The sequence below is a fragment of the Quercus robur genome, chromosome 8, assembly GCF_932294415.1.
Source record: "Quercus robur chromosome 8, dhQueRobu3.1, whole genome shotgun sequence".
Taxonomy (NCBI): Eukaryota; Viridiplantae; Streptophyta; class Magnoliopsida; order Fagales; family Fagaceae; genus Quercus; species Quercus robur.
This window is the reverse complement of record NC_065541.1, coordinates 45,019,403-45,040,811: the sequence shown is the minus strand read 5'-3', so window position 1 is coordinate 45,040,811 and position 21,409 is coordinate 45,019,403. Positions and strand designations below refer to the sequence as shown.

The 21,409-nt window shown below is 36.7% G+C and overlaps 2 protein-coding genes across 2 annotated transcripts; one reads left to right on the top strand and one right to left on the bottom strand.

Annotated features, from left to right (window-relative positions):
* The first annotated feature begins 483 nt into the window (after nt 1-483).
* On the top strand, nt 484-18,479 carry LOC126695689 (serine/threonine-protein kinase EDR1-like). The gene is made up of 17 exons (XM_050392519.1): nt 484-782; nt 3,882-4,280; nt 5,083-5,286; nt 5,781-5,969; nt 6,120-6,379; nt 6,497-6,616; nt 6,787-6,876; nt 8,605-8,700; nt 10,243-10,329; nt 12,295-12,406; nt 13,482-13,773; nt 15,888-16,011; nt 16,111-16,130; nt 16,352-16,508; nt 17,594-17,882; nt 18,011-18,083; nt 18,176-18,479. The coding sequence occupies exons 2-17, from the start codon at nt 4,032-4,034 to the stop codon at nt 18,256-18,258; spliced, it is 2,445 nt and encodes an 814-aa protein (XP_050248476.1). The 5' UTR covers nt 484-782; nt 3,882-4,031; the 3' UTR covers nt 18,259-18,479.
* Nucleotides 18,448-21,146, bottom strand: LOC126695690 (F-box/LRR-repeat MAX2 homolog A). The gene has a single exon (XM_050392520.1). The coding sequence runs from the start codon at nt 20,774-20,776 to the stop codon at nt 18,641-18,643; it is 2,136 nt and encodes a 711-aa protein (XP_050248477.1). The 5' UTR covers nt 20,777-21,146; the 3' UTR covers nt 18,448-18,640.
* Nucleotides 21,147-21,409: the final 263 nt, after the last annotated feature.

The following is a 21,409-nucleotide window of genomic DNA, read 5'->3' as shown; positions in this document are numbered from 1 at the left end:
ATAGTACGCTCCTCGGACGGGCCTGAGTTTGGAATAGCCCATCATTTTTGGGCTGGCCCCCACAGTAACTATCGTAAGTAATAATATTAAATAAATAAATAAAAATTTATGCAGTAAGGTTATTATTTTTTATTTGTTTTGATAGGGAAAAGTTTTTAATTTTTGAGAAATTGATAGGTAAAAAGTTACTAAAAGTAAAACCCAATAAAAATTAAAAAACAAAAGGGAAGAGAGAGAGAGAGAGAGAGAGAGAGAGAGAGAGAGAGGGGAGTTTTAATTGATGAGCAGCGTTAATTGCATAGTTGTTTGTTTCACGCGGACGAGAAGGTGTGTGTGGATGTTGGTGAGCCACCAGCTGTGCCAGCTGGCTGTCGGAGAAAGGTCCCCAGACCCAGATCCCGCCTCTCGCTCTGCACGTGACTCACCACCCTCTCACACACACACACACACACTCTCTCTCTCTCTCTCACAAACCAAAAAAAAAAAAAAAAAACACATCGCTTTCTTCAGCGATCAATTATATCAATCAAAAACCCCCCAAAAATCAAATCCATCTCCCTCTCTCTCTCTCTCTCTCTCTCTCTCTTCTTTCCCCTCGTTTACATCAATCACTCTCTCCCTCCATCTCTCTTTCCCTGTGTTTATATATATTGTCTCTCTCTCTCTCTCTCTCTCTCTATTTGGTTTTGTTAGGGATGAGGATTTGGAGGCGGAGCGATTGAGATTTGAATGTTGGTGTATAAGACTGAAGATTCGGATTCAAATGCTCGGATCTGCTGGTGGTAAAGCTTTTCCCTTTTTTCAATTTCAATCTGATTTTTCCATTTTTCTTTTGGATTTTTGATCCTTATCTATCATTTCTACGTTTTTCCCATTCAAATTTGAGTTATTCTTTTGAATCCTGCGTTGATTTTGATGGTGAAGAGTATTGGAAAATTGTATGTGTTGCTATGTGATTTGGATTATCGAGTCGAGATAGGTTTTGTACAAAAATAGGTCGGTTTCGAAGTTTACTTAAGGAATGTGTTTGTGATTTTTAGGGACTGAGGTGAAGCGCTAGCTCTCATTAGGCTTTTTTTTTTTCGTGTAATGGATGTATTCCAAAGATCTTGGAATTTGATTTGAATTTGGTTTTTCTGTTATTTCTATGCAATGCTTTTGGTTTTTGGTTACAGTGTTAAAATATTGAATTCTGGGATTGACTAAAGTTGTGAATTATACTCTATCATAAGATATGTTGTTGGTTATTTGGTGAATTACACGTCTTCATTGTGCGCACCCTTACTTTTAAGTGGAGAAAGTGCCATTTGAGCAATTAAGATACAGTTGAATTTAAATGGTGACATGGCTCCTTTGTTATGGGATCTATGGTGGAATAGGGATCAGAAGGTTTATCATTTGTGATAAGATTTTTATGTATTTTGGGAAATATATAAGAAAACCGTTTTTGGGAGGTAATTCTTGGTTGCTTTTCCAATAATGACGTAATCTGTTATTTGATGACTATGTTGTTGGAGACGGTAACTTTGTCTTCAAAAATACGCATTTCTTTTTGTGGTGCAAAAATCAGAAGACAATGTTGAAAGTTATTCAAAAGAATTCTTATGCTAGGGATTCATTTTAAGGGTTATTGTTGATACTTGCTTAAGTGGAGTTCTAGATCATATTGATCTCCTACACTGTTCTCTCTAGTGCATCACGTAAGGGTAGTTATGTAGCCTGGAAATTTTGATCACTTCAAATTCTCCTATTAAATTTTGGATGTGCCCTTTGTCAGTGTGTTGTATAGGCAGTTGACTGATGTGTCATGGAAAAATTGAGCTCAACTTTTATAGAAACATGTGACTTGGTATCCAATTATAGGAAACATTGAGTATATGTGGGCCATTGCTGTTTTATATTTGCAGTATGTGAAAAATATGTGGTAGCTAGGGTGCTGAGATTTTGCACTTGCGTGTATGTAAATAACTCATGTGATGTTATCACTTTTTTTTAATTTACATCAATTAATTTTTCATTCATTTCAAAATTTGCAAAGTTATTTCATCACAATATCTTTTGATAATACAGTATTTGAGAGAGGAAGATTTGAACCCTGAACATCTCTGTTGGAAACAAGAGGTGCCAATAGAGCAATAAGACTCTTAGCAGATAGTTCATCACAAATTACATTAAGATGAACCGAAACTTGAGTTTAGGTATATGTATCAAAATACATTTTGCTGATAATAACATATTGTTTAGACAGGTACGTAGTAAATGATATTTTAAATAACTGTACATTTCCTCCAGACGTTGCTAGAGTGGACAAATGCTTCGGGTGTTTTTACTTTTAATTATTTGGCTGATTTATTAGATAGTTGTACTTTCATTGCACTACAGTTTTGCTGGATCCTTGGCACATTGCCTGTGTGCTTTGGTTCCCTCTATCGAACGACATTTTGTTACTTATCAAAAAAAATATACTAAACTCATATTTACTGGTAGAAAGAAAAAAAAGTAAAGCATTTGTTCAAATAGTTTTTCTTCCTTGATATAAGTACCATCTGACTGACTGAATTTTTTTTTAGACATACGATATCTCCATTGAGATATTGGATCTTGTTTGAGATATTAGATATAATGACAGTATAGTTTTGGCTCTGGGAACTTTATGCTTTTCTCTAGTCAAAATATCAAAGTTGTGTTTATTAAACTTTAATGTTTTCTAGAGTAGAGCTCTAGCTCCTTAACGTAGTGTTAAATTGATTGTCTCCTTATGGAAATTGTGTTTGTTAGGTATTTGCAGCATTTTTTTTTTTATGAAGGGGATGTGATTGGGGAGGTTCAGTGAGACTTAAGTGTTGGCCTGTGGAAGCTGTTACTACTTGCATTGGGAAATTTATTTCCTAAAGCAGATTTGTCCATAAATAGGAATTGGACTGTTTTCACTCCTCATAGGCCTTGGAGATATTAATATTAATAGGGAATAACACATTAGATTTCACTTGGAAGTTGGAAGGAAACATGGAGTGTGAAGGCTCATTTGAGGGTGGTTTTCTATGTGTGGATGGCTTCTTTGGGGAAGACACCCTGATTAGGTTATCTCATAAAACAATGTATGTTTATTGTGAATCAGTGTGTTTTGTGCAAACAGGATTGAGAATATGTTGATCACTTGCTTCTGTAGTTCCCAATGGCTGGGGAGTTCGGGAATTTCATATGTTTGGCCTTCTGAGTTAAATTAATTATGCCTAAAGCAGTGACTGGAGTGTTATGATGCTGGAGTAAGATTCTTCTAGAAATTGGGTTTGGGATGTAGCTCCCTTGTGTTTGATGTGGCAAATAGGAGGGAGAAGAATGGGAAGACCTTTGCAAGTTAAGAGTTGAATATCGAGTGGTTGAAAACCCAATTTGTTGGGTCCCTTTTCTATTTGATGTCTTTGGATGGGTGTAGATCTTTGAACTTATGTGATTTTGGGGATTTGCCATTCTCTTGATTTTATGTGCATACTTATGGGTATACAGCTGGTATACTCCATATTGTCCCCCTTTGTACTCTTATGTAATTTCTTGTATCGATACAATTGACTTAACTTATGCAAAAAAAAAGGTAAAAAAGAAAAGAAAAGAAATTTCGGAATCATTATGTAAAATTCTGTTTCTTGGGTTTTGGCATATTTTAGTCTGAAAAAACTATCTTTGTAAATTTTCCCCTTTTGATGAATAACCTATAAAAAATTTGTGGATGTGTACTGTATGTTAATCTTCATTCTTGTTCTATTGGTTTTTGCTCTCTACCCTTGTCCTTGAGTTTGGAGGGGCATATTGTTTTTGATATTTTTCTAAATTGCTTGCTTGCTTAAGATGTCACTTTTTTCCTTTTGGTCTGTGTTTTGCAGGTCATATGGCCTCCAGCTTGAAGAATTCAGGACTATTGAAGTTTGTATTCCAATGTCTCTTTGGTCTAAGAACTTCTTGTAGATTGATAACATCTTTTATGGGGTAAGAAGTGGGGGCGAAATGGTTTTACATTCCAAATACTTAAAGACATGGAGGAGACACGAGGTGATTCAGGGCCAGCAGGGCAAGGGCCTTCAAATACTTCATGGTGGCCTTCAGATTTTATGGAAAAATTTGAATCTGTTTCTTTGGGTTCTCAAGAAGAGACCTTAAGTAATAAAGAATCTCCTAGAAGTTCGGAGGAGGGTGGGTTGTCACCTCAGAGAGCATCTCAAATTCTCTGGCGCACTGGAATGCTTTCTGAACCAATTCCAAATGGTTTCTATTCTGTCATTCCGGTGAGTTTGAAGTCTGATTTTGCTGGTGTAGAAAATCAATCATTTTTTGTTGCAATAATTTCTTCCAGATATATATCCTTTGCCTGAATTTTGCTGGAACCTCTGTTGTCTGAGGGATTTATTATTGATATCACAATAAGGGAATGGAGTTTTCCTTTCAGTTTCTTTTGTTTTTGTATTTGTTTATCCTTCAAATGCTAGAACTTTTTCTTTTTGTGAATTTGATATAGTTATCTTCTTAAAAAACATGTCTATAAAGTGAGCGTATCTAAAATGAGAATGTTCAAGATGAATAAATAGAATTAAAGGGAAAGATAGGATACAAAATGAAGAAATTATAGATTTCATCCCTATGATTCAAAGTTATCCAAGATCTGTTTATCCATTTTCGATGAAAGTTGACATAAAAATGCCAATGTGCTCTAGCTCAAATGGCACCTCTGGTGAGGTAATGGATTTCAGACCTATTGGGTGCGTATGTAAGGATCAATTAAAAAAAAAAGGAAATCTGACATGGAAATCCTTGCATGTGTTGATTTTCTCTGGCAAGGCGTTGAACCCACATAGTTGCCACCAGCAGTATGTAACAACTGTATAGTAAGACGTCTTTGAACCTTGCACCATTGTCTGTTTACTGATGTATGCTCTAACTTGTAACTAGACGGGTTTTGTTTATATTCATATGTTGGTTGTTTTTTGAGATGGATCCTGTACTTGATGCTTGTCTGATTTTGCTGGTTTGTACTCAAAGCCTAGTCTCATATATCTATGGTCTAAATTGGTATTATAAAACCATGAACAGGAGAAAAGGCTGAAGGAGCTTTTTGATGCTATTCCTACTTTGGATGAGCTTCATGCTATGGGTGAAGAGGGTTTTAAAGCTGATACAATTCTTGTAGATGTTGAGAAAGATAAGAAGCTATCTATGCTGAAACAGCTGATTGTGGCGCTGGTGAAAGGGTTGAACTCAAATCCACCTGCAATGATAAAAAAGATTGCTGGATTGGTGAGAATTTTCACAATCCTTATGCTAAGAAGTTATTTTAAGTATAATGCTTTCCTAAATCATTGATGTTTATGACGATGGGAATGTAGATGTGATGCCCAGTTCAGTTGCTTGGTTCTGGATGTGTGCTACTAGTCTATTACTTATTCCATTTTCCAAATAAGTCATTTTGTTTGCGTTTGAACTTTTCCGATACACTTACATACGTTGTTCATCATGTGTGTTGATGATGAGATAAAAAGATGTTCTGGTGTGCTGATTATAAGATGTTTCACTGTTCAGATTGTGATACAATCTCAATTTTATAATTTAGGGAGTCTTTGTTGCCCAGCCATCATTGGAATCACCATTTACCATAAGCATTTCGTTTGTCTATTTGATTTGACAAATTACTGCTGATCCCAAAAGTTTAAGCTAATAATAAGTTGGAAATTTAAGCAATATTATATGACAACATGATTAATATTGAGAGAGAATGTATTTCGATATTGCAGGTTTCTGATTTTTATAAACGTCCCAGTTTGGAAAGTCCAGCAAAAGCTGCACTAGAAGAAACCTCTCACATGTTTGAGAATCGAGGAGTTCAGATGTTGGGGCAAATAAGGCATGGTTCATGCCGTCCTCGAGCAATCTTATTTAAAGTTCTTGCTGATACTGTAGGTCTTGAAAGTAGGCTCATGGTGGTAAGCTTTTTAACTCATTTGGTTAGTTAAACTGTTGCATTTTGTTTTCCCTATCAGGTGAAATATTAGTTGAATGACATGAAAATTGTGAAAGATTTGTTTAATGGATCTAATGTCTAGATTTTCCCCCCTTCCCATTATTCTTATCAGGGTTTGCCAAATGATGGGGCTGTTGAGTGTGTTGACTCATATAAACATATGTCTGTGATAGTTGTCTTGAAATCTGTGGAACTATTGGTTGATCTTATGCGGTTTCCTGGCCAGCTGCTACCCCGATCAACACGGGCAATTTTTATGACTCATATTTCTGCAGCAGGGGAGAGTGATTCTGCAGAAAATGACTCCTGTGACTCACCACTGGAACCCAATAGTCCTCTTTGTGGGGTTTCAGAGAGACTAGATCCTGACAGGTTAGCTGATGTGTTTGATTTTTACATTTTGAACCTGTATGAGTTCACATAATTTCCGGTAGTTCATGCTCTCTAAAGCTGGTTAGTATATAATTATTTTTGTTTCTTGTGCCACAGTACTGAGAAAGATGATAGCCTTCCGTTTCATAGGAAATTTGAAGCATCCTTAAATGTATCTGGTCCTTCATTGCAAAATATGATGATGCGATCAAATTCGTCAATTGAAAGGAAATTGAGGTAATATTTATTGCCCTGTCTCAGCAGGTTCCATTTTCATTTCTGAATGGCTTTTGCAGTGACCCTTTATTTTTGGTGAATTCCAAACCTTGAAAAAGTGTATTTTCAAAAAAAAAAAGTGCATACATTAAGATGTTTGCCTATTAAATCTTTTTGGTCAATTCTATTAGTTTGTCACATAGCGAGCCCAACATTGCAAATACATTTTGGCGGCGTAGCCGGAGAAAGGCCATTGCTGAGCAGCGGACAGCTAGTTCCAGGTTTTTCTTATTCCCCCTCTGTTTTATATTGGTATGTTATGCAAATTGGATTATGTCATGTTTGAAATTCAGTTTTTTGTATTATTCATGATGGTAGGCTCCATGCTTATGGTGCTAGTGTAGGTTACAAATTCGTCCAGTTTTATTTTGTATGCAAGTTTGCCAATTTTCTTTAGCTTCTCGGATGATAATTTATCATCCATGGGATAGCCTTGCTGAATACTTTTAATATAAATGACTTTGGATGTTTGAGAGCATGGTCTTGGTTAGTTGCTCATGCCTAGTCAGTAGTGATGGTTGATTGCATTGCATTTTATATGTAAGAGTTATAGAAGCTCAATCAATTTTATTTCAGAATTTATTGTTTTTCTAGATCATTTTTGAATTTTGAACCTGTTTTCTTTTTGACATTGAAATTCGAATTTGTTATTTAATGTTGTTGAGGATTTTATGGGATGTAATTGTGGCTTAGGCTTTGGTTTTCTCGTTGGGAAATGTTTTGCATTTTTCGATGTTTATTTTATTTTTTAAATCTTAGTCAATCTGAAAATATTTTCTGTGACTAGGAAAATATGTTGTAAAAGTTTGGAAAACGTTTTACAGCTATATTTTTGTAAAACATTTCCCAAAACTTAGATCACACACAGACCACCCTCCTGTCTTTCTTGCACACAGAATGCTCCCTCCCTTCTCTCTTTCTCGCACACATGCATGCTGTTGGTGCGAGTAGTGGTAGTTGACACAATGGCGTTAGGATTCATGGTCGTTGGAGTGTTGGGATTTGCAGTCGAAGCTGAGGGGTGGCATGAAGGCTTTGTGGTTGATGTTGCTTTTGAAATTGATGCTAGGGGGTGGCACATAAGTGTGAATTCTTAGTGGTTGACTGGTTCGCTGTTGACAGTGTTTGTTGGCGTGGTGGCACAGGGTGCTGTCACTGCACAAACCGGTGAAGATTCTTATTGGTGTTGAGCCCAACTTGACTAGGGCTGTGGGTCTTATGGGTTGGGTTTATGCTGATCTAGGGGGTTTTTTGCAGTGGATATGGTGGGTTTTGCCATTGCATCGGGTTTACACCAATCTTGGGTTGTTTTTTTTTTGGTCATGCTGAGCACTTGAAAATGTTTTTTGATGTACCTTTGTAAGATTCTATCAGTTATTGATGACATTACCAAATGGATGAATATTAAGGCACTGCCTGGACTATTCAATAATATTTACAAAAGTTACTTGCTGAACTTGTAACTTTGAAAATTAAAATAGTCAAACCATACTCTGATTTACATGGCTAAATTTTGTTATAAAATGAATTAGTTTAGTACAAATTCCTGGTTCTTAGTTGCTTATAAAAAAAGTGCCTGGTTTTTGGTCTGATCACCTGAATCTGACAATGTCCTAAAAAAAAGTTCTGCCTGGCCTGTATGTTGTTAGTTTTGATGATATAGAGTCATTTATTGGTCCCACGATTCCATGAAAGGTGACATGCTCACTCGTAAGCATATAGAAGCGCTTGGACACTAGCACTGACATGCTTGTGAACATTGATATACCCAAATGCCAACTCATTTGTTCTTTAGTTGGTCCACATGATCTGTCAATTTTCGTGTCTTGATTTTATTGTTAAGCATGTATTTAGGTGGACCAGAAGTTTGTAACTTAATGTGAATTACTATTTGACGTTTGCAGTTTAGGTTTGTATATTATATATTTGAAATGCTTTTGGTTGTGCAGTCCAGAGCATCCTTCATTTCGGGCACGTGGACGTTCCATGCTTAGTGGTGACAGAAAATCATTTAGAGAATTTTCTGATGATGTCACTACATCAAGGTTCATACCTCTGATCTCATTTTAGCATATGCATAAGTAAAATTAGTAATTCTTTTGTGTTGGAAGTGTTTTTACTGAGAGAGACTGAAGATCACTTTATTTTAGCTGCTTGAATTTGATTTTAAGATTGATTGTAGAATTTTGGTTCCCCAATGTGCATTGTGAATGTTTCTCACTTAAGCTAAATATTCTCAATTTGAATAACTTTTCTTTAGTAAGTCTAGAGCCCTTGGTTTATCCTCATTGGTCATTCCCTCATAATGAGGGGGCTAGTGCCTTTTGGGCCAGGGCCCTAGACTAAATATAATTGACTTGAGTATATCTATGAGGATAACTTCTTGGTGAATCCTAGGTGCTGCTATACATGATTTATGATTCCTGATTTTTTTTATAGATTCTGTCCTCCTGGCCTGAAAATCTGTGGTTTATCTGGCTATGTCTAGACATGCATTCCTATCCATATTAGTATTGCAATGGCAGAACTGAATTTATTTCTGAGACAGATGAAGTAGAAATGCAATCTTTGTGGCCAAAAATTCTTTGTATTAGACTACCTCTGGCACAATCACACTATGGCCACTGCCTAGCTATAATGAATCATGATGGGATGCGTTGTAAAATTGTAATTCCTCTTGTACCCTGCAATTGTGAGATTTATTAATGTTTAATGAAAATTCAGAGAACACATTGTTATATTGTTCATGGAATTGGAAATCCATTTGTCATATTGATTTTCCTCTACTTTTGGGCATCCTTTATTGATGATATATATTTAATTTCTATGAAGAAAAAGCTAGTAAAGTTCTACAAGCACAGTTTTCCTTGGGAAAAAGGATCTAATATGTATGAGTTCCAATATGGATTTTTATTGTTGTATTTATTTTATGTTAGAACAAAGTTTGTGCCTATTATTAACTTAAAGCCTGTCTATCTTTTAGTTGGTCCCATCTTTCTTTTAATTGGAAATTTTCTTCAATTATGTCTAAATTACAGAAGGAATACTTACTCTTTCTTTTCTGCTTGTTGGAGTTACTTCTTGCTATTTTTTATATTAGCATGTTATTCTACATTAGCACAAGCAACTTGTCTGGGAAAAAAAAAATTACATTAGCATAAGGGTATTCTAGTAATAATTTACCATTAACCCTAATATAAATATGTGCTAAGGTGAGGGACTAATTAATGGAGCCATACGCGTCTTTTTAAATCTCTCTCTCCATTCTTCTTTTCTCCTTTTCTTTCTTTTGACCCTAATATATCATATGTTAGAACTCAACTTGGTATTAGAGTGCTCTGATCCAACCCTGGAATGTGTTAGAACAATTTGGAGGTCATCATCAGATGACTGGGGTGTGCTGACACATGTTTTGAAGGAGTGAATTTGTCAGCCGTAATCTTTTGCGTTTGTGTTTAGTACATATTTTTTCTTTTTTGCTTTGCCATTTATTTCACTGCTTAATTTACTAATTGTTAAAGCATATGTATAATTTTGCACTAATTTATTTGACTACTCATATATCCTACTTTTATATATGGCTACAGGTCAGATGGTGCATCAACGTCAGAAGCTCGTAGAATAAGAAGAAGAAGCATTAGTATTACTCCAGAAATTGGTGACGATATCGTAAGGTTGATATTTATTTCATTTCTTTCTTGAAGAGTGGTTGCTTTGTTATTAACTGTACTGACTTTATTTATGATTCATGCAATACTAAAATAAAATTGTTTTCCTGCTCTCTCTCTCTCCCTCGCTCTTACTTTTTTCTTTTTCATTTTAATCCAGTTTCATTGAATAACCATAATAAATTGGTGATTTTATATATAAAATTTTCTTTTATGATTGCTAATAAGCTCTTGCCCAAAGGAACCCCTCCCCCAATAAGAAAGAGTGGAGGGTGAGGTCGTGGATTCAAAATCCATTGGGTGGAGCATGTGTAAGCTTATCAATCAAAAACCAAAAAAATTCTTTTATTTTTTTGATAGGTAAAAAAAAAAAAAAAAAAGAGTTTTTTTGGTTTTTGATTGATAAGCTTACACATGCTCTTTTATTGGTGTTTTATTCCAGAATTTTTTCGTTTTGTTTTGTTTTGTTTTTTTTTCCTCTCTTAATCAATGTTATTTCTAGGTCACCTTTTGTTTTCTTTTTCTTCCTTAATCAAGTTTTTGTCTCCTGTTAAAAAGGATAGATACTCCCTTATAATATCTTGAGCTAGAAATAAAGAAAAGAATCACATTATGCAACTCCAATTGATTTAAAATGAGATTGACATGTATTCATTATTTGTAGGTTTTTGAGAATTATATACTTAACGAAAAAAGGATTTTTGAGAATTATCAAAAATTGAATCTCTCAGTCTTGCCATAAGTGGTTAATTTGATATAATAGTTAAAAAAGAAATACACTTATCAGAAAAATTAAAACAGAAATAGAGAGAGATATCTTGGATAATTAAAAGATGAAATATTGATTGTCATTACTTTCTAAGTGACTATTGGGAGAAAAGCATACGTATAGGAATAAAAGTGAGAAATTCTGCCTTACAATGTCTGTATTAGTGATAGCATCTCTGCAATTGACGTCTTTATTTTCCGTATCATGAGAGGAAAAATAAAAAGCATTTAGAAAACCTGGAGTTGATGTGTGGTTTAGATTTGGGCTTATGACAATAATATGTTAAAAAGAATAAGTTTGTCAGCCATTATCCTGCTTTAAGCTCACTTTTCTTAAATTTCAGATATCTTTCTATGTGGCTATTGAAGTCGGATTATACATATGTTGAGCATTTGTATTTCACCCTTAAGTATTTACTCAATTGAAGGCAGTTCACTGGCTCAAAGAAATGCATTTTTCTAAATTACCTTGCTTTTCATTAGATCTGTCATTCTTCTGGGGTGCTACAAGTTGGATGATTTTCACTTGTTTGTATGTTTTACTTGGGTCAAATAACAAACTGATCAATAATTTGTTTTGATGGTGTGTAAACCTGTTCAACTGGTTGGTCCTGTATTATTTTATCAAGTTGGGGCCTTCACTACCTAGGTTGTTCTATCCTGGTCAAGTACATTGCCAATCCTGTTTTTGGATAAGGCATTGCTTTTATGTGATTGAGTGTGAGCCATTTTGTTTGTGTAATGAACCCAAGTGAGCTATTCAGTTCTACAAATGTAAATCTTAGTGAAGTAATTACAAGATTGCAAGAAACGCACTAGGTTAGTTGCAAGATTGCAAGAAAAGGAGCTGAGTTAGTTTAGACTTGCAAGAAGGAACAAGAAGTGGAGCCTAATTAGTTAGATGTTATTTGGTTGTTACTGTTGCTAATGCCTTGTATAAATACTTGTAAGCTAAGGCATTTCATTCATTGAAGAACAAAGACCTTATTTTCTCACTTTTTCTCTCAATTCTCTCTTCTCCCTTTTCTCTTATTGGAGGGTGATTACCTCAAATTAGTCAATTTCCCATTCATTCTCTTTCATTTCCACAGCTATCCCATTCATCAACCTTAAAGCCTAGCAGGTTCACTACATTTTGAACTTGCAGGTAATAAAAAATTTCTTATATTGTGCAATAACTTGGTCTATAATGAAACCCCCCAGGGCTGTACGTGCAATGAATGAAACATTGAAGCAAAATCGTCTTTTGAGAGAGCAAGGAGATGATGGTTCATTCTCTCCTTCAAATGACAGAGTTTCAGATCTTCAGAAAAATGTATGTTTCTTGAGTCTTGGTAACAGAGGACCAGTAAAATGTCTCTTAATTTTATAAATATACTGTTGCATGTCAAGACAATCATATAGATGAGTATGATCTTCCCCTTATGGTACACAAGTGTTCTACTTTGCTGCATATGACATGTTTTTATAATTTTCCGTATTTTCCAAGCCCTACAATAAATGTTTAAAATGGTGGGTTGTGATCATAATCTTGGGAAGGGATTTTTCTGGTATTAGTTTTGGGGTTTGGTTGTCACTTTTTCTTGGGTGGTACTAAATTTATCCCCATTCATCTTATTTTGTGTTTGTATGAGGTGGGAGATGTATTAATGTCCTTTGTTCCAACTGCATCTTAATTACTGTTTAGGAAACTTCTGAATGTTGCATATAGCACATTTCAAAGTATGAAATTGTAGAAATTTTATATATCAATGCTTCTTCTTCCCAATTTCTCAATTGGTATTTAAAAATTATCAGCTGTTTGTTTATGCATGTAAAGGTTTGCATTGTGATATCCTGTAACAGCTTGCTAATTATTTAAAAAGAAAAATGCAGTAACTGCCTCCATTGGGCCTCCCCTATTACTATGGCCATTGATCTTCTTTGCATTTGTTTCCACCATTACCATCACCACCCATCATTCTTTTTCCTTTAATATCCACATCTACTATGCAAATATTCCTTGATCTGTTGGCCTAAAGATTGCCAGTTTTATCAGATCCCTTATTTCTCATCCAGTCATTCTCTGGACTTGACTAGTATGTTAAGTAGAAGTTTATGTTTGAAGAGTTGAATTTGAACCAAGACTGATTACATAATAAAATAGGAGACCAAAAAATCTATGGAACTCCTCTTCCCTATAGAAAATCCGATTATGTTTAACCACCATGTTTTTAGATAGAACATTTTACCCCTTCCTTTGGAAATTAAAGTATCATGAAAAGAAAAAAAAGAAGGTTCATTTCTATTAAAGAGCACATGTATGTTCCTTGCAAAATTGTATATTTTTAGACATGCAAATTTCTGTCTTATGGGTCCCTTGCATTAATCACTTTTTCTCACTTCTTTAGGTATCCAATTTCCATCTTGATGGTCATCATGGCATATCTGGTGGAAGGTCCGCTTTATATTCAGTTCCCCGGGACATGCTAAATTCCCAAAAGGCGATGTCATTACCCTCGTCACCACATGAATATCGGAGTCAAACTTCTGAGAGAAGCGAATATGTTAGAAATGATGAATTGGTTTCAACATGGAATAGAATTCTTGAATCTCCGATGTTTCAAAATAAACCTCTAATAGCTTACTCAGAGTGGAATATTGATTTCTCAGAATTGACTGTTGGAACTCGTGTTGGGATTGGTAAGCATACTCTTTTTAACATTCTCTGTAGTAGTTTAAATTTTCAGTTTTGTGACCCCCCCACCACAATTTTGTTATTATTATTATTTTTTTGCCACAATATATAGTTGGAACAGTTTTTTACCCAAGAAAAAAAAGAATAATGAAGAGAAAAATTCTAGTGCACCCTTTCCTAAATTTATAAAAACAATAGGTTTTTATTACTTGTTAGTCAAGAAAACTTGCACAAAGCGGATTCCAACAAATCGCCTAAAGAAGAAGTTGACATTTTCAACTTGTTGATTTTTTTTTTTTTTTTTTATAATTTTAATTTTAATTTTAATTTTATTCTTATGGACGAGAACAGAGGAAACAAATTAGTAAAACTTTCGTTGTTCAGCTTTTTTATTCAAATTTTAATACATTAAAAAAGAAATATCTGGTAAAAGTTATTTTCAAACCTGCAGCTTTTTGAAACTTGAAGATGGTCCCAATTTTACAACTCAAGAGTCAAGACACATGGGACCATATGGTATAACTAATGACATCGAATACACTAATCAAAAAATGACATCGGTGACATAGAGCTTAGCATGCTTTTCTGCAAGAGATTGTGGGATGCAGTTTGCTCCTCCCAAATCACCTCTACCTGCCATTGGTTTAGATTGGCAACAATCTGTTGCTCTTTCATTCTTTGACCCTGGAAAGCCTACCAACTTCAGGCTCCAAAGAGTTTAAAGATGTGATGTCAACCTAATTGGTTGAACAACATTTTACAGATCTCCTTAAGTTTTAGAAGATTTAAGGAGGTGGATTACTCATTTATACATATTGAGCTGGTTGTAGGTTTCAGCATACTTGATGTCCTATCTATCAAAAAGCAAACTTGATGTCCTAAATTTTCTTGGCGTCATAATGCTTCATACACTTATATTAGGAAGAGGCTGGGCCAGAGGTACAATAACAAGTAGCACTTCTATTCACAAGTTCCCATGAGTCTTGCTTGGCAGCACACTTCTACGTTTCCTCATTGTTAATATGTGTTTGGGCATTCATTTTTGGAAGCATTCTCTCTTTAATATAGTAAATATTAGGGGAAATTATAATTTACCTCACTGTGGTTTTGTCCTATCACAATTTAGTTGACAAACTTTCAATTTCTACATTTGACTCCTTAAGATTTGGACTAAAATGAAATCATTAAGGTTCTATCCAAAAATTCCTTAACGATTTCATTCAATCCAAACTTTAGGGGTTAAAATGTAGGAATTGAATAGTTTTGTGGGACAAATTTGGGACAAAGTTGTAGTTGAAAGTGTCCACAAAATTTAAAACATATTATTTTGGATGGTATCCTTAATGATTCTATTGAAATCCAAACATTTGGGAGTCAAAATGTAGTAATTTAAAAGTTTTGTGGGACTAATTTGTGACTGGGCTAAACCACAAGGGCTAGTTGTAATTGAAAGTTTGTCCACAAAATGAAAAATCATCAATTTGGACGGACCTTGGAACCCTGACAATTTCGTTTTTAATCCACACTTTAGGGGGTAAAATATAGCAATTGAAAATGTTTTTACTAAATTGTGATAGGAACAAACCACAGGGGGTAAATTATAAGTTTCTCTAAATATTATATCAGAAGATGATAGCATGAGCCCAGCACTTGTCTGTTTCACAAATGCTCAACACAGAAAAGCTTTCATGAATTAAAAAAATACAAAGCCTATCAATTTGTAATTTCTGCTTCTGGCCAACTGGAATTTTTACTTGGATCATTACAAAACTGCCTTGGCAATGAAATTTTACCCCATGACTACTCACGAGAAAGCTGGCATCAAAATGGAATAATTGGGCACTTGTAGCTGACCCTATGAAGTTTGTATTATTCTTTTCCCATGGAATAGTATTTACACCTTGCAAGGTGTCCCATATTTTACTTTATGCTTTGTTATTGTTTGGAATTTGACTTTTACCATACAGATCGGCAAGCAACACTGTATAATGTGCTATGGAGCACGCAAAACATTCATAGTTCTGTTTTTAGAAGAAGAAAGAATATTAATTTCATATATGACTTCAATTTCTGGAACATTCTTCATTGCGTTGAGATTAGTTGTATTTTTCATATCCAGGGTTCTTTGGAGAAGTTTTCCGTGGCATTTGGAATGGAACAGAGGTTGCAATTAAGGTTTTCCTAGAGCAAGATCTAACTGCTGAAAACATGGAAGACTTCTGCAATGAGATATCCATTCTCAGGTATTTCATAGTTGATATATTAATTGTCAAAAATTTTCATCTGTACTCTCATTCTGACTTACGTGCTTATTGTGCTTGCACGTGTGTGTTTCACTCCAGCCGTCTTCGACATCCTAATGGTACTTTCTTTCACCTGCCATTGTTCAAAACATGCCTTTTCATCTTTGTTTGTCTATGCTTGCTGCATATATTGGTTAGATATTATTCATAACATATTATTCATAACATATAACTATTAAGCATTATAATCTCTGGTGTGATGAGCAAGTATACAATTGTTATCAAATGTTGGTTATTTTTTGAAAGCAATGTTGGTGAATTGAGTGTTACTGTTTTGCAGTTATTTTATTTCTTGGTGCATGCACAAAACCTCCACGCTTGTCAATGGTTACTGAATACATGGAGATGGGATCCTTGTATTATTTGATTCACTTGAGCGGTCAGAAGAAGAAGCTTAGCTGGCGGAGGAGACTAAAAATGTTGCGTGATATATGCAGGTGTACACATTCTATCCATGACTTAGATTTTTTTTCCCTCTTTTCTTTGCCTTAATGCTCAAAGGATATGCTGTATCATGGTTTTCTGCAATATAGTAAACCTGGTAAATCAATACTTCCACCACAGCTCTTCTTTAACAGAGCTTATGAGTAGAGTAGTACAAAGATTTGATGCAAGAAGAGGTCCATGAGATGATTCTTGTGCAATTATTTAATAAAGAAAGACTTGACTGAATTTTTCCAGAGTAACCTTGGCAAGTCCAGCATGGGGCTTTCAAAGTGTTTTAGTCAACATATATCAAAATCATAATTCAGAAAAAATGCTTAATGACAATTATTAGTACACCCTGCTTCATTGGAAATGCTGGTCAGCCATGAAGCAAATATGCGGAATGTGCATTACTGAAATTGAAAATTTGATTCTGTCACTGGTGAGTGGCATGATACATGTATACATAAAATAGAATTGGATGCTTTCCAATGTCTTAATGGTAGTACTTCTTGGTGGCAAGATGGACTTTTTTTTTTTGGTGGTATGTTTGGCAAGATGGACTTGGGTAAGATAGTATTGGGACAAAGGTGGTGTAATATGAGTCTCTGATTCTAACAAGTCTAAGGGGTCTGAGATAGGCAGGCAATACCTTATTCATGTAGCTTTCCTAAGTGGTTGAAAATTTTTGGTCTTAGTAAAGTTTCAAATTAGACTGACATGAATGTTTAGAGGTGTTGCTTTGTGAATTTGTTCCTTCGTGGAGTGAAAGGATTTTGTGCAGTGATAGTCATTTTAAAATAATGTTCCAACTTGATGCATCATTATTCTAGCTTGTGCATAATAATAATCCTGTAGATAGCCAAATAATGTCGGCTAAACTCTGAGCATTTTCGCTTGAATAAATGTCATTGTGCAAGATTCAATGTGTACACAGCTGAATATCAATATGACATGGATAATAGTAGTAGTTTGAATTGTATCATCAGCAGCAGAAGCATCATCATCATCATGAACATCAAAATTCCACCTTTTACTTTTTAAGTGACGAACAATATCAAAGTCGTATTGACTCGAACTTCTTGCTATCATACAGGGGTTTGATGTGTATTCATCGGATGAAGATCGTTCATCGTGATCTAAAAAGTGCAAACTGCCTTGTGAATAAGCATTGGACTGTCAAGATCTGTGATTTTGGGCTCTCAAGAATAATGACAGAATCACCCATGAGAGACTCTTCATCTGCCGGAACTCCAGAATGGATGGCTCCTGAACTTATTAGAAATGAACCCTTTACTGAAAAATGTGATATTTTTAGCCTGGGGGTGCTAATGTGGGAGCTCTGCACTCTAAATAGACCGTGGGAAGGGGTACCACCAGAGAGGGTATGCTTGATATATGTTTAATTTATTTATTTTTTGAATTTCCATTCAGGTTTTGACTTTAAACTTAATCGTTTACTGATGTTTTTGTAAAATTACTAAAGCGTGGACCTTTTTACTCTGCTCTTCAGGTAGTTTATGCTGTTGCCAATGAGGGTTCCCGGTTGGAGATTCCGGAGGGTCCACTAGGCAGGCTAATTGCAGGTTTAGTATAGCAGAAACTTTAATTTTCAAATGAATTTAGCTTCAGTCATTTTGTACTTCTGACAAGCTCATGTTTTTGCTCCTGTTTGCAGATTGTTGGGCAGAACCGCACGACCGGCCAAGCTGTGAGGAAATACTTTCCCGCTTGCTTGACTGCGAATACTCTCTCTGTTGATACAATCTGTTTGTTTGTGTATAGAAAAAAACATGGTAGAGGTGTTACATTGTGTTCCCGGCTTAAGTTGTGTACACTAATGATTTTTCCAGTCACTTTGATAAACATGAAATGGTTCATTTTTCATTTTTGAATGGCTCAAACACTTCCTCCTTTTTCGTGTAATCAAACCAAGATCAGGTTCTGGTCTGCATATGAAATGGATTTATTTTTTTTGAACATTCTTGGTATCTTACTCGAAAGTGACCATATAAAAGCCAAAGTTTAAAGACAACAAAAACGTGATTTTGAAACTTGATACTGTCGTGCATGCTGCGCCTAGAGATTGGTTTCCTCAACTGGGGGTCTTCTCTTGATCATCATGGATTGGCAATGACTCATTTCAATCAGGGATCGGACGTCTATTCAATGCATCTTCAAAGCGACAGCACGAGTCCACCCTCATTTCTGTACTCATGTCATTTTCTGGTGCCGGATAGTAATCCTCTCGCAGCTGCACATCCCTTAGATTAGTTATCCCTAGCAGGAAGTTCATGAAATGCTCATGAGCTGTCCCATGGATGAAAAGCTTCCTTAGGGAATGGCATTCTGCAAGCAAACCAGCTGCTGGGAGTGACAGACTCCTTTGATTAACATCCTGGTCTTGCGGTGGCCAATAGTCAAGCTCGTTGAGGCTCAAATCCCCAATACCAGTCAGGAAAAACCTCTCCCACAAGCTCAAATCCATTTGCCCCGAAGGTGCGGTCAGTGCAAATCCTATTGCATCACTACAATCTAACTGCATCTTAGACAGCTGAGGGTACGGTGCAAGTATGCTCAACCCAAACCCAAGGGTGCGGTCAGACAGCCTGTGCCTTTCCCTGCAATCTCCTTCAACCTGTATTCGAATCTCCTCCAAGTTAGGACAATCCTCCAGACCAACCGATGGCAGCGGAGTTAGAAGCTCGCCAACAGCAATCCAAAGAGACAGATACCTCAGCCGCTCCCAGCTCTTGCACCAAGACCCATTCCCATTACTTTCCATATAAAAATAATTCAATTCGGCTTCCCCTTCCTCTTCTGCCTCCGATGAGTACTTACATTTCTTCTTCTTCCTCATATCCTCGAAGTCCATCTCATAACCATTCTGTAACTCACCCATCTCATTGAGAACAAAATCACAAACACCTTCCCCGGTACCCTCGCCTTCTTCCCCCAAGCTCCCCCACAAGCAATCGATATGCAGTCGCTCAATCCGATCACGAAGCGGCTCCAACGCCCTCAAAGTCGCTGCGGCATCAAGATTGATACAACAAGAAATTTTAACCTCAACCAAACTCTTACTTAGCAAACAAGCCAAAGTCCTCACCCCCTTCACAGTAATGCTCTTACACCCAATCGCCTCAAACCTCTTCAATCTCCCACAGCCCCTCCCGATCTCAATCAACCGCATATCATCCAAATCCGCCGAGTTCTTAATAGACAGCGACTCAAGCCCTTCACACAAAGCAACCCCATCCAAATTCGACCCAACAGCCATACACACACTATGAAACTGTCCCAACTTCAACACCCTCAGCTTGGGACACTTAGATCCCAACACTTCCAAAGCCAACCCACTATCCCTCACATTCTTACAAACATCAAGAACCAATTCTTCAATCAAAGGCAATCCAGAGAAAAACTCCAGCAGCGTGACGTGGCTAATCCTAGCGTCCTCAGAAGTATAACCGTCGTGGTTTGGGTTCCCACGTGTGTTCCCCAACGACGTGGTGTCAGCCAAGTGGAGAAGAGTGAGTTTAGGACAGTTGTTGGGTATAGACAACAAGGCCTCATCCCCAACAAAACCAACGTACCTGGGATCAAACATACAAGCTATGAGGAGATGAGTGAGGTTTGGACAAGCCTTTGTGATGTCTTGGATCTCGCTTGATTTGAATCCTTCGGAGAAGGACTTGGTTAGGAGATTGAGCTTCGTGAGCGATGCTGAGGTGGATGGATAGGCTTGGAGAACCGGAGGGAGATCTTCGGTCCAGTAATAGAATTCCGATAGGTCCAGTGAGGTCAACGAGGAGCATTGCTCGAACAATGGAGTGAAGTCGGATCGGACCGATCCTAGAGGGATTTGAGGCCGTTGATGCCATCGTACGAGCTTGACGTGGCGCAATCCAGGCCATTGGGGAATCAACACTTCTAAGATCGACGACGATCGGGAATAGACGGTCAAGGATGTAACTGAGGGGAAGGCGCGTCTTAGGTGGTGAGCGATGAGCTTGGGGTCGCAGGAAGAGGAGAACAGAAGCGCGTGGCCCCACGGGGAGAGCAAGGAGAGGTCGAGGCGCGTGACGGAGCGGAAACACTGGGGGATCATGAAGAGGTCCCGAGCGTTGCCGCGGAGGGTGAGGGAAACGCGCGTGGTTCTCTCCAATTGGAGGAACCGGCGGCACGTTAAGGACAGGGAGTTCCGAGTACGAGTGTCGGAAATCAAAGCGAAGGCGTTGATTAGAATAGCGTCCGGCAGGTCGTTTATGGTGGTCATGTCGTTGTTGAAGCCTTTGGTTTTGGTAGGGTGAGAGTTGAGTTTCTACTGGTTGTTGTTGGTGTTGTGATTTTTTTCGTTTTTTTGGTTACTTATTATTTAGAGTTTTTAAGGATTAGGGAGAGAGAGAGAGAGAGAGTCGAGAGTCGAGTAGAGAGTAAGCACGTGTGAGGAAGAAATGGGGAAAGGACGATAATCCGGGGTTGGAGCGCGTGAAGCACGTGGGCGAATATAGTCAACATGTGAGTGTTGTCTCTTGAGAGAGTTGAGAGTCTTACTACTATTGACATGTATCTGTGTCATCATGTTACTGGGGGGAGTTTTCCTTGTCTCCAGTCTCAACTCTCAACTCCATCTCTCCCCAATTATCAAAAAATTAAAGACCTGTGGATTTAGGCCAGTTGTTGATGATCATTGAGATTTTAAAAAGCCTATGGGTTTGAGCCAGTTGTCCATGAGTTATGCTCATAGTATTATTTTACACTAAAAGTACGTGCCATGTAATTATTTTTAATTAACAAAATTAAGATGGAAGTTGTCAATTTTGATAATTCTTAACAAGGATTAGTTTATAACTGACCCAAATTCCAAAGGTCTTTTACATTTCGGCCTTAATTTATGGACCATTTTGTC